The following is a 14405-nucleotide window of genomic DNA, read 5'->3' on the forward strand; positions in this document are numbered from 1 at the left end:
ACATTTCTTGAAGCTTTCTCTATCAATATCAGGAAGCAAGAAAAAAACAAAGCTAGCAGATAGAAGTGCTAGAATTACAGAAAGATTGAAAGAAGTGAAGGTGGAAAACTTACTGCTTGTTCCTGGTGGTTCCACTAGGGGGGAAATAAACAAGAAACAAAGTAGTGAAATGGTAGAGTGCTAGGAAAAGGAGGTTCTTAAAAGCAGGTGAATTAAACATCTTCTATGTAAGTTTCAAATTAATAGATTCCATTACCATCAGAAAATTCTTACTATAAATATTTCTATTTTTCAAAATGAAAGAAACATTTATATGTTATGTCCCCAATCCTCATGAAGATTTAGAATACAAACACGAAACCCCATCTAGCACCACTTTGATTTTAATCATAAACTGTCAAGAGTTTGCTAGCATGCTTAACTAAATAGAAACTTGACAATGAATATGAATCAATTGCCTTGGAACTTAACAATTCAAATAAATACATAAAATTCTAGGCCCTTCTGAAGTTATTATAAAGAGTTTACTATTTATTATTAATAATTTTTGAGGTTTTTAAATGTAATCATACCAATACAAGACTTTTAAGTATAAAACTACTTTGAGTTTTTAACAATTTCATATGGGCTAAAAATTTAACAGCAGATGGCACTAGTCATCACATAAGGAAATATTAAAGGTTCCAACGTATTCACAACAGTAATATGTATATATTGCTTTTTTTGAGAGAAGAGAATAATTTGAAAGCTTTACAAAAATTCTGAATTAATGAGCACTAAGAATCTGTATAACAAAAGTTTTACCATGAAGATGAATTTTTTTCCTTGTGCCAATGAATCTCCATTTTACAATGAATGAAACATTACTTTTCAATACAAATAAAGAAATGTAATGCACCACTCTTTCTCCTATGCTAATAATCCCCTACTTTGAAACAAGCCAAGAAATAATTATCAACATAAGAGTGTCATAAACTAAAATTGTTCATTTTTTCTCTATTATTTTGATAACTTTTAACTTCATAACAACCTGGAAGGGTTTATTTCATTAATAATGTACAAGCTTGAAAGGTCAGAAATAATATTTTTGACACAAATTGAAAATCAGTAAATTATGTTACTGTTGGTAATTAAGTAAATTAAATCAATATGAGGAGGTGAGAAAAGCAAAAATGTGTCAGAAAGAACTTAAAAATCAGTTAATATGTTAGTATTTAAAATATACTAAGCACTGCAAGATAAAAAGTCAGAAGCCATAGCAGACAAAAATGCATGTATTTTCTGAAATACTGAAGTATGACTGAACCAGTTCAGAGGAATAAGAAGAAATTATCATTAGGAAAACTGCTTGATAAAAACTGATCAACAACTATTACTAAAATATTCATGTGAAATAGCCTGTTGAAATATGGAACTACAAATTATTTAGAACTACAAAACACTAGTGGTTCAATATATATATTAAAATCTATATTATGTTCAAAGACTACACTTTTTTATTAGAGGTTTAAAATAAAACAAGTTCTAATTTCAATGAAAATTTTTACAAACATATAAAAGAATAACTTTAGCCCACAGTAATGTCAATCTCACTCACTTGTTTCTCCTGTAGTGACCATAGCTGGTGTGCTGGGTGAGCCACGACCTATGACATTAGCAGCAATAACATAAAACTCGTACTCCGTGTAAGGAAGGAGGTCTGACACAGTGTAAAACGTTGTGACAATTCCACTGAGTTCACTATACTCCTGATTAGCCTGTTTAGGTTTATAGTGAATTATGTAATACTTAATGTTTTCTGCTCCAATGTCATATGACCATGAAAGTCTGATGGATCTGGCTGTTACATCGGATATCCTAAGGTTTGTTGGAGGACGTGGGAGGGCTGAGAGGAAGACATTTATCAACTTTAACAAAGTATACAAGTTTCAAGTTTGTTTTTTTTAACTTAAAAACAGTAAAGGTAGCAAGCCATTTTAAAACATTAAAGTTCAAAGGTTAATATGTTCAGTATAAGATGGTATTGACAAATTAATACTCACACAACTGATTGACCCCTTGGTGAATTTTATTTGCTCAAGGAGAAAGTCACAGTAGGGAATAAACTAAGCTTAAATCAAGCATTTCACTGTTGACAATTTAGATGAATGCTTTCTTATAGGAAAAGAATTAACAGAAAAATATTCTGTACAGAAAGAAGCAATGAAGTGATAAAACATTAAGTTAACACCTAAAAAAAAAAATCACTTATAATATAAACATGCAACATACCAATATTTGCAATTACCAAAAGAATTGGGAAAACACATTGTCAATTAAGTGTTATGTATGTTGTGTTGATTCAGTGAGAGCTTATCTTTGACATTAATTACAGTCACAAATCTAATACCAACATTTGAAAACATCTTATAGAATGGTAGGAAAAAAACATTGATCTTTCTTTAAAGCAACTACAAATCTGGTGAGATTTCAGAGTCTGTCCATTCTGTTTCTCAGATGGTGTACTAAAACATCTCAGAGCAGTTCAGCTGCAATCAAGCAAGGAACTCTGGGCAATATGAGATACTGTGTGGTAAATTAACATGTTTTAGGAAGTATGGGACTTCCCCATAAAGTTCTATCAGTATAAGTAGCATAGCATTTTATCTTCTTCAAGTCATGCTCTTCCAAAAAAGGGAAGTTAACTTAATTTTGCCATTAGACATAGGATAATTTTATGTATACATAACTGACAAAGACAGTTATGCACTTCAAAAAAGCACTCTGAAAACAATGAAAATCTCTTAAAAGTTAAAAACTTCTAAAATTATCTTGACTTCTGTAAGCATATACCTGAAATCTATTGTGAAGGAAAGAGTTACAGGATATTATGTCACAATATGATATGGTATTCATGGTTCTCTTAACCAGCTAAAACAACACCACAAAGAAACTACTCCCACCAGCAGTCATGGCTAGAAAATATAGTTCAAATTCAAAGCATTCTTTAGTTTTTCAACAAACCAAGGTATTACATCATAAATAAACAAAAAAACAGTGGAAATCTCAATCTATGTGATCATTTTTCATTGTTCTTCACTCCTATATCAATGTGTACGATGTTACAGCAACCACGGTCTTGCATTCACATCTTTGATGAGTGGCTTTTGGGCTGCAGCCTATCCGGCATGGAACACCATGTACACTGTGGATGTGCTGCCTGCAATTATGAACTCTCAAGTTTGTATAGACTGAGAAGATACTATTACACAGCAGGTGAGCCATCATTGTACATTGGAATTTTCAGTGATCTTTTACTTCTTCATGACAATGCATATTGTATATTTCAGTATGAAGAGGAAAGCTGAAATGCCTTGAACACTAAACTATCATTGATGATTTGAAAACACTTCAGCTTCTCCCTCAGAGCTCATTAACCAAGACATTTCACTTTTTCAGTTGGTAAAAGAGAAGAGAGGGTGTGTTGGCCTTTAAATTGTTTAAGCAGAAGTCACTTGTGATAGAGGGCATTATCATTAAAGGGGACATTCTTCAAAATATTTATGTATTTTTACTAATTATTATGCACTTGGTAACTATTCTTCTTCAAAAGTTTACAAGCTTTTTTCTGTAGCATTTTGATGCAAACTGGTTGCTTGTGGTAGCTATTAACCTTTATAAACCAAACAAAGCATTATGCCAGGAGATTCATATCCAAATTATGTGGGGATTGGCTCATTTCTAGCTAGTGATATGCCATTCCAATACCTTTAGCAATACACAATAACTCAGGCTTACTTACCCTGTACTAGAACTCCAGTGACAGTTTCAATGTTACCCAACTTAGAAGCTGCAACACAGGTGTAGTTTGCAGATTTTCTTATGTTTTTTAATTGAAGCACATTCTTCCCCACAGGGAGGGAGTGATCTGGAGTTAAGTCTACTGTGCCTTTTCTCCACTTGACATAAGGCATTGGAGAACCCACAGCTACACAGGTTAGGTTCAGGCTTGACCCTGGCATTACTTCATATACAGGTTCTGGAGGTATGGAGAAGTAAGGAGGAACTCTCCGTACTGAGAAAAAAAACATCATATGATGTAGACAACATAGATTTCATTTAAACATATATATATATATATAAATTTGGAACATTTGAATTATTTGTCTTTTAATGCAATAAAATAAAAATGAAATAAATATATACTCTAAATTAGTAAGTGAAGCTTGGAACTGATATAAAACATTTATCTTGAAGGTAGTGTGAGAAATAGAACAATGCAGGTTGGAAACAATATTTCTTTCATAACTTATATTTTTGTGTCTTCTTGGCCTTTTTTCTTTCCCCACCTTATTTACCAACAATGATGATAACTCAAAGTTACAGATTTTAATCCTTGAAGGAAAAGGAGTTTTCAAAAATATGCTTTAAGGTGCAGTAACAGTTAATAACTAAAAAAGCCAAAGTTGTATTAACCTCGATACTTCACACAAAAACAGTTACAAATAAACAACATAAAGAATGAGATGCCCTCATCCAGAATAGAATCCCAGAGCACTAAATTTGCTTTACTTAAACTACTGATATTCTAGATACCAATTTGAGCCAAGAGCCATAGCTTACAATAATTGAAAGCTTTTATCAACAAACTTACTCTGATTTACAAATAAAACAAAACAGAAACATCCACATTACATCAATATGAAGCAGCCAACAAAGTTGATGTTGAAGAGAGAGTGGGAGGATCTTAGAATTAATCCCATTCAATTATGACAATTATGTTTTAACTTATATAGAAAACATACAATATTTTGATACTTAAACATATCTAGATATGTACCTTACAATGCATGAAATAAGTTTTGAAACTCATTTCAATCTTATTTGAAGTTACAGGAAACTTGATGCTGTTTACAGTAAAGAACAAGTACTGTTTTTTCTCATGTTCAAGCTACCTTTATTACAACATGTGATTTTTGAATTTGATATTTTTTGAAATTCAAAATGTGAGTATCAGTTGGTAAGGTTCTGCCTAACTAACTCCGTAACCAAAGAAATCAAGTATGACACACATTACTGTAGTCAGCATGATGTGAAGACAGAAGTGACTTCTTTCCTAAAATTATTTGTATCGATTGGACAAATTAGAGCATTTAAAAGAAAGTAAACATTTCTCTCTGACAGGCACAAGAGGACATGTTTAGATATAGATAACTGAAGAAAGTAATGGTAACCAACTAATGGCAATGATGTTAAAAATAAATGATGACCTTGTAATTCATTATAAAAGGACAAAATCATAATAAAATAAAACTCAGTTCTCCCAGGGAGGTGAGCTGGAACATCACAATATTTATTGTCTTGCCTCTTGGTAACATTATGGCTACCTATTTTCCAAACTCCTTAGAAACAGTAAAGTTTCCTGTTCAAATTTCCTTAGAAATACAACACTTCTTTATTCAAAACTCCTTAGAAATAATATGGTTCCCTAATCAAACTCTTTAGAAACATTACTCAAAACTCCTCAGAAACAATATAGCTCCCTAATAAAAACTCCTAAAAAACAATGAGGTATCCTAATTAAAATGCTCCTAGAAACAATACATTTTTCTACTTGAAATTACTTAAAAACTTATGGTTCCTTATTTGAAGCCTCTTGGATATAATATGGTGCTCTACTCTCAAATCCCTTAAAAACACCATGGTTCTCTACTCTAACACCTTAGAAATGGCGTGGACATCTATTAAAAACAGCAGTTTCCTCCTCAAAAACTTCTTAGAAGTATGGGTCCTAACTAAAAAATGCATTAGAAAAAGTAAGGTTCTCTAATCAATATCTCTAAGAAACAGTGTATTTCGCTGGTTTTAAACCTATTAGGAGCAGTGTGATTGATTACCTGCTCCAAACCCACTAAAAACAATATAGTTTCCACCTCAAAACTAAGTTGAAAGAGTATCGTTCCCTACACAAACCACTTAGAAACAGTGTGGTCATTTCATCTAGAAACCCGTTTTGGACTTAAGCATTTATGATGTACAACTAAGTAGCTGGAGTAATTATAATGGATAACGTCACTACTGCCACCTAAAGGATTGATTGTGAAACATCGAAATAGATTGTAAGATCTGGGAACGGGTGTGGTTATAAGAATTCATTTCTTACATACTACTCTGAGAACATTCATAACAAAATGACTTAGGAAATATTAATGTTTATTTCATACCTTGATATCAGTGGTGATAATAGCATTAATATTAAACCATAATCGTGAAATATGCACATTAAATACAGGTAATAACAGTATGTACTATCCGCCCTTAGTAATAAAAGAAGGTGGGGTGGTGTAGAAAAACGTGATCGGATGCAAGTCATAGTAATATTATTATACGTTCCGTGTTCTGCGCAACTTTGTTACATAGTTCCTGTGGTTTGACGCCAATAAATTTGTTCGTGCGATATTTTATGGTTAATAATAAAAGTCGTACAACAGATTTTTCCTCTATTCTACATTACACTATACAACAGATTTTTCCTTTATACGACATTACACTATACAACAGATTTTTCTATTATGCGACATTACACTATACAACAGATGTTTCCTTTATACGACATTACACTGTACAACATATTTTTTCCTTTATTCGACATTACACTATACAACATATTTTTTCCTTTATTCGACATTACACTATACAACATATTTTTTCCTTTATTCGACATTACACTATAAAACAGATTTTTCCTCTATTCGACATTACACTATACAACAGATTTTTCCTCTATTCGACATTACACTATACAACAGATTTTTCCTTTATACGACATTACACTATACAACAGATGTTTCCTTTATACGACATTACACTGTACAACAGATGTTTCCTTTATACGACATTACACTATACAACAGATTTTTCCTTTATGCGACATTACACTATACAACAGATGTTTCCTTTATACGACATTACACTATACAACATATTTTTCCTTTATGCGACATTACACTATACAACAGATGTTTCCTTTATACAACATTACACTATAAAACAGATTTTTTCCTCTATTCGACATTACACTATACAACAGATTTTTCTTTATACGACATTACACTGTACAACAGATTTTTCCTTTATACGACATTACACTGTACAACAGATTTTTCCTCTATTCGACATTACACTGTACAACAGATTTTTCCTTTATACGACATTACACTATAAAACAGATTTTTCCTTCTATTCGACATTACATTATACAACAGATTTTTTCCTTTATTCGACATTACACTGTACAACAGATTTTTCCTTTATACGACATTACACTGTACAACAGATTTTTCCTTTATGCGACATTACACTATACAAAAGATGTTTCCTTTATACGACATTACACTATAAAACAGATTTTTCCTCTATTCGACATTACATTATACAACAGATTTTTTCCTTTATTCGACATTACACTATACAACAGATTTTTCCTCTATTCGACATTACACTATACAACAGAATTTTCCTCTATTCGACATTATATTATACAACAGATTTTTTCCTTTATTCGACATTACCCTATATAATTGCTGTTTGTACTCTTTACAAAAACAAACAAAAACTGTTCTTGCTTTTTTTTTACATTAAAATAACAAGTATTTCTGTCTCAATAGCTGAAAATTGATGTTTTTAGCGCAAAGCGACACAATGATCTGTCTGCACTCTGTCTACTGGGAAACCGACCCCCGGATTTTAGTGTTCAAAGTCCGTTAACCTATCGCTTAAGTCAAGGGTTTACTAACTTAACATGATAACAATTTGGAGACTGTGAAGCGTAGCGACGTTTCATCTGAGCTTGTTTGTTTTTAAAAAATTCCCACAAGGCTACACAAAGTGCTATTAGCGCATGGCCGCCTAATTATGAACCAACAACTAGAGGAAGATAGTCAGTCAATAGCACCCAACGCCAACTCTTATCTGACCAAATAGTGGGATTTGATTGTCACTCTTATAGTATATCCACAGCCTCAAAGCCTAGAGAGGGTTTCTATAGCAACGGCCTATGTGAGTGTTCTAAGGATCCCAATACGTAATTATTTCTTACCTTTCACATACAGAGAAGCTAAGTTGGAGAAAGCGGAACCCATGGAATTCTCGGCCACACATTGATAAGTGCCTTGATCTTCTTCTTTGGCTTCGCTTATTTGGAGATACGCTATGAAGTAAACATGAGTTACGTATGAACAACAAGTTTAAACTATTTTGTGTATTATATTACTAATACTTAAGATTAAAACCACAAATCATTTTGAGATTATCCTGTGTTTAAAATATAACTGGTTTTTGCAACTTTAACCGTTACCTTAACCTATTGCTTGTTTAAGTCTTCTGTGCCTAAGGATTTGGGCTTGTTTTATTCACATAGTAAATGTTGTACATGTTCAGGGGATTAATTGCCTCATTAACTACGGTATATGAGGGTTAAAGTTGCCCATGTATTACGAGTTAGAATGGTTTCATTTAACATAGTACCAGTTCATGTTGTTCTTATCTAGCGAATTAGAATTATTTCGCTAATCATTGTATCAATTTAGGTTGTCTTTAAATAGCAGATTAGTTGTTTCACTTACCATGGCAAAGGTTTAACTGTCCTTATCTAGTGGATTAGAGTTGTTTCACTTACCAGGGCAATAGCTTAATTGTCCTTATCTAGTGGATTAGAGTTGTTTCACTTACCATGGCAAAGGTTTAATTGTCCTTATCTAGTGGATTAGAGTTGTTTCACTTACCATAGCAAGTGTTCAGGCTGTCCTTATATAGCGGATTAGAGTTGTTTCACTTACCATAGGAAGTGTTTAGACTGTCCTTATATAGCGGATTAGATTTGTTTCACTTACCATAGTAAGGGTTTAGACTGTCCTTATATAGCGGATTAGAGTTGTTTCACTTACCATGGCAAGTTTTCAGGCTGTCCTTATATAGCGGATTAGAGTTGTTTCATTTGCCATTGCACAAGTTTAGGTCGTTCTTACCTAGTGGATTAGTTGTTTCAGCAAGGATTTAAGTTAACGTCTAGTGGATTAGAATTTCTTCAATTAGAAGTTCTCCAAGTCTGGCGGATTACGGTTGTTCTTTATCTTCTCTTTCTCTCTTTATTTTACCAGAGCAGGAAGTAAGTTTTTAAAAAAACTGCTATTTTTTTTCCAGTGTCAGCTACCAGAATTTACTAATACAGTTTTATTATCTTACAGTACCATACCATTAATATTTTCTAAATATAACATTGCTACCATTTACAAAGGGTTATTTGCAAGTTTTTTCCCCTCGAGTCAAACATATAATAGTTCAACATAAATATAGCAGTAAACTATATCATATTACTAAATTAATTGAGTCAAAATTTATTTCAGATGGTATTGAATCCCTTTCTAGCTAAACCCATCAAAAAATTTTACTTGCCAAATGTCGATTTTAGTATATTTATGATATGATTGATAAATTAGTTATTTCCCATTTTTGTGCACCAGTATCACCTAGATGGTGCTAGGTATATAGCTATAAAACGGCTACAATTTATAATGTTAATTTTCATTAGTACATTTTATCGAATATTTGATTCAACTATACTTATGTAATAGCTACAGAGCAGGCAAGGATCATACTATTATTCATAATATAGTACTTACGTAAACACAAATGTCGTTTCCCACCTGACTATAGCCTTACTTTTAATTAGTTCTTCGTCTTGAGATCAACATTATATCTAACGAGATCGTAGGCTTCCGAGTGTGCACATAAATTTCCAAACTGATGAGATATGTACACGATAAACCAATCATTGTTCACCTTGAACACCGTGTATAGAGATAAGAATCCTGATATTCCTGATTGAGACGATGTAGTCAAGAAGGAATGTAGAAAGTACGCTTAGAGGTTGAAAGATACCAGGACGTCACGTGGGTGCATGAGACAGAAATGATTGAAACAGAACAGCTCTTGACGTTTTATTATAGTTGTAATCAACACTCTAATGAACAGGACTTGGAAAACGTAATTGTGCCTGCCCATTAAAGGTCACCAACTGACGAGTTCACAGCAGCGTCCCAACATTTGGAGCTATTGTAATAATGAAAAACTATTTATATGATAACACTTGATAAACGTATTATTGTGATTATCATCTCACACAAAGTTATAAATAATTGCAAAAGAAGCAAGAAAAAATATGTCGAGATAAAATAGGGATTATATGTTGACAGTGGTTAGGGAGCTCGACTCGCAATCTGTCGCGGGTTCGAATCCCCATGCTCGTCCTTTCAGCCGTGGGGGCGTTATAATGTTACGGCCAATCCCACAATTTTTGGTAAAAGAGTAGCCAAAGAGTTGGAGGTGGGTGGTGATGACTAGCTGCCTTCCCTCTAGTCTTACACCGCTAAATTAGGGACGGCTAGCGCAGATAGCCCTCGTGTAGCTTTGCGCGAAATTAAAAAAAAACAATGTTGATAGTGAAACTGATAAAGTATGAACAAATTTCTTCATTCAACACCTAAAAATACAACAACAACTAATACCACTGTAGAATTACTCCATATAACCTAAAACCTAGCTTTTAATATTCGCAAATAAACAATATTTTCGCAAAAAGCTTAATACAATAAATAACTTTAGGTTTTCTAAAAGCAATATACATATTTTTTTCTGATTACGACCATTGGGGCACCTTAGATAATAATACATCATCGGTGATTCTCTGGCAGATTTACCTGGTGGCCCTCATCCCCTCTCCAGGTAGCCGTCCCAAAGTTAGCAGTGAAAGAATAGAGGGAAGGCACTGCTAACTCTTAGGCTATTCTTTTACCAACGTATAGTGGGATTGACCGTCACATTGTAGTGCCCCCAGGTCTGATAGGGCGATCATATTCGGCGACGGGGATTCGAACTCGCATATAAATTTTAGTACTAATACGATGTTGGTTTCACGTCATTTTGTGATAATGACTATGACAATAAAGAGGCTGATTTTCTGAAATGGATAAGGAAAAGGTTGGTAAACCACGACAGAAGCAACAATCGTCGTGGAAAGGAGGTTTGTATGCTGAATGTCGTGACGACTTGTTGAGCTACAGCTGGACCACAATCGTCACGAAATGGAGGTTTGTTCGCTGAACAAGGTAAGCACTCTCAAACCATGACAGAGACAACAGTCATCACACACACACAATTGTTGGATCTTGACTGGACAATGATTGTCACAAGTGGTTAAAGTGTAAATCTGGGACATTAGGTCATTTCTCTTAGAAAACTTTGATTAATTAACGATCCAGTACAACATTTTATTAAGTATAAACTATATATTATAGAAGAAGTCAGCATCAGCTTGGAAGACAACAAGAGTTGTACGACCCTGGACTACTCTGCGTGAGAAAGTAAAAAGTAAGCCACGCCCATTCGCTCCCAGATCTACCTAATTCTGTATATTTAACCGCAATGTTAATCTTGCCAGGTGAAGACCAGTTTTCACGTAGAATAATATGATCCTCATTGTGGTTCCTCTCGAAACTTTCAATTATTCTACATTATCGTTATAGTTCCCCTTACCGTCTTGTTCCATATAGCTAGGGGCTCTCCTTGGTGACGTTCTTAAATGGGAGCTAGGACCATCAGGACCCCAGCCTTACTTCAACTACTAGTCGTCATGGTAATGAAGTTTGTTTACTGTACAGGGTAATAACTTTTTTTATAAAGTTGAATACATTATATTAAAATGATTTTGATTATGCAACTCTGCAAGTCACGTGACAAACATAGCCGATACAAAGTTACGGTGGAATGGAATGTACCATAACAACATTTTTAGATTATTTGGCGTTACGTGGGCAATGTGATGCTACCGAAAACTCATCGCTTTTAGAACGTTTATGTAATAGTCCTTTCTGAAATAAATAATTCCTATACTCAGGTCATAAATATGTGTTCAGATTGGAGATTCTCAATTTCCAAAACGGGGTATCACTTGTACTTAGTGGCAATAAAAAACAAAGGAATTTGGATCAACTCATTAACATCCAGAAGAAAACTTGCCACAAGTCGTACTCCAGCCGTGATAAACAAACTGGGCGTCTTGTAATAGATGAGAGCCTACGAACAGAAAGGTCAGTGGCAAAAACTGTTCACGTGGCCCCCAAAAGTTCGCAACATAATCAAGAAAGATCTGTAAAATGGAAAGAAGTCTTGTGTACACAATTTGCTTCCACTCACACATGTTCAACCATCGTATATCTTAAATTAAGCAGCTGGAGAATTAAACGTGTACACAATTTGCTTCCACTCATACATATTCAACCGTTGTATATCTTAATTTAAGCAGCTGGAGAATTAAACGGGTATTCATAGTATTTCATACGACGAAGATGTGCCAGCCAAGTCACCGAACACAGCGTCTATGGATTTCTGTGTAGTCGGAAACCGTTGTCCTCGTACACTAGACGGATTATGAACAGCAACAAGAAGGGGCGGTGTGCTTTTTACAAGAAAACCTTAAGATGGAGCCTTTTTCAATGTAAACATTGCTTCAGGGCTATTGTCAAGATGCTCAGCTGTCAGATAGAGCATGACCAGAGGTGGCAACAACGACTGTAACGACGTAGTAATAATCCAAAATCGTTTTAATATAGCGTAGTCAACCCTCTGTAGGCCCACGGTAATGACATTTGTATACTGAGCAGGGTAACAAGTTTTAGAACCATGACTGAATAATGATCAGCACGGTACTGAGATTTGTTTGATGAACAGGATAATAACTTTCTCAACATTGGCAAGACAGTGTAAAATCCTGTTGAACTACCGCAGAGACAATGAGTTCACGATATAAAGGACTGGTTACAGAAGTATAAAACCTGTTGAATTTAGAAAGAGACTATGATCGAAAAGATGGCTATTTTGTTTACAAAACATGCTAAAAAACTCGAAGTATAGTTTAAAGACGTCCTTGATCGAATCGAACCGGTGACACAGAGAAACGTAAAGTAGGGACAATGACAACAATTAGGTCATGTACCATATTTTAATCAAATTCAATGTTCAACGTGCGGGTTAAGAAACGCCATCTAACCCTCTGAAGCTACTTTAGTACCCAAGATAAACCATGGTGACTAAAGCTTAACCATAATAAAGTGTGTGTACAGGTATAGAAACCTTGTTTTCAGCATTATAAGCCTTCAGACTTATCGTTGGTCCACTGGGGAGATAAGGGGATAGGAATTCGGTCTGATCCTTATATCACTACTCGGGATTTTACTGTCTGTCTGTGTGCCCACCTTTCACGCGAAGAGATTTTGGTATGTACCCTAAGTGGGCGGGTAGGCGTTCGGAGTTGACCTCTCTTATATCATTCCGCGGGAGTCTTTTGTGTGTTCTCCATGCCATTCTATTAATCTATACCTAACTTCAAAGGCACTCTTGGGGAATCCCGGGTAGTGACATTGGGGGCCGCGTTCGGATCTGGCTCCTTACGTCACTCCCCGTGGGCCCCTACGTCTTTCCCGTACACTGAACAGGTACATCTTCTAGTTAAATAAAAATATGAAAATGTACTAGTCTTGATTTTAAATTAGGATAATTTCCTCTGAGAAATAAGTTACGCATTTTCGTTTTCACAAATACGACAGTTTCAAACGTACTTTGGTTAATGATAAATCAGAAAATAAAATGAAGAAGAGTTTGAGATTATAAATAATGTCATTGACTTGAATTAACGAGGTCAGTAAGCTTAAGCACAACAATAAATACTAGTTAAATAAAACAAATTTCATATCTTTAAGAGATGATTTAGTTTGAAACAACACTGGAGAAAGAAGAAGACGAATGAATAATTAATAAAACCTCGTTTATTATTCCCTTTGTACTAAATCAATATCGAAAAGTTCATACTGAAGGTTTCGGATAAGCAGAAAATTGAATCGAACAAAGTTGTTAAGTATTTAAAACATACTAAGTAAATATCTCCAGGTCACGAACTGTTATAGTAATTTATAAAAAAAAAAACACTTTTCTTTATTCCTAACTTTACAACTTTATATCAAGGTACAAATTGGTTGTTCATTATTTTTGATATTTCCACGCAAAGATATATAGGTGTTATCTACGTATAGCCAGCTGTCTCTAATTTTGATGTGACATACATAAAACTTCTGATTTTTAGGTTTAACCGATAAACACCGACAAAACACTTCCGATAAAAAATATAAAGAAAGCACGAAACTGCCGTTTTTCCAATAAACACCGGAGAAAAAACCAGAAATGGTTATTCAGTTTATACTAATGTCCCCAATTTTCCGAGTCACTGAGTTCGCCAGATTTAACCCTTTCGATAGGTTCTCGTGTACACAGCGTGGTCACAAGTAAATAGACACCACCTTTTCAGAAAAAATGAA

The 14405-nt window shown here is 34.2% G+C and overlaps 1 protein-coding gene across 7 annotated transcripts in view; it reads right to left on the reverse strand.

Annotated features, from left to right (window-relative positions):
- Positions 1–14405, reverse strand: part of LOC106464497 (tyrosine-protein phosphatase Lar-like) — a 187478-nt gene that overhangs the window by 36530 nt on the left and 136543 nt on the right. For 5 of the 7 annotated variants that reach the window (XM_022392231.1, XM_022392229.1, XM_022392226.1 and 2 more), the window contains exons 6-9: positions 8078–8188; positions 3782–4054; positions 1598–1885; positions 114–134 (exon numbers count right to left, since the gene is read on the reverse strand). In XM_022392231.1, the coding sequence (XP_022247939.1) occupies positions 114–134; positions 1598–1885; positions 3782–4054; positions 8078–8188 (693 nt within the window). The remainder of the gene's footprint in view (positions 1–113; positions 135–1597; positions 1886–3781; positions 4055–8077; positions 8189–14405) is intronic. The other 2 variants (XM_022392228.1, XM_022392232.1) reach the window with 1 other exon arrangement.

This window comes from Limulus polyphemus, unplaced genomic scaffold (genome assembly GCF_000517525.1).
Source record: "Limulus polyphemus unplaced genomic scaffold, Limulus_polyphemus-2.1.2 Scaffold1668, whole genome shotgun sequence".
NCBI classification, from domain to species: Eukaryota; Metazoa; Arthropoda; class Merostomata; order Xiphosura; family Limulidae; genus Limulus; species Limulus polyphemus.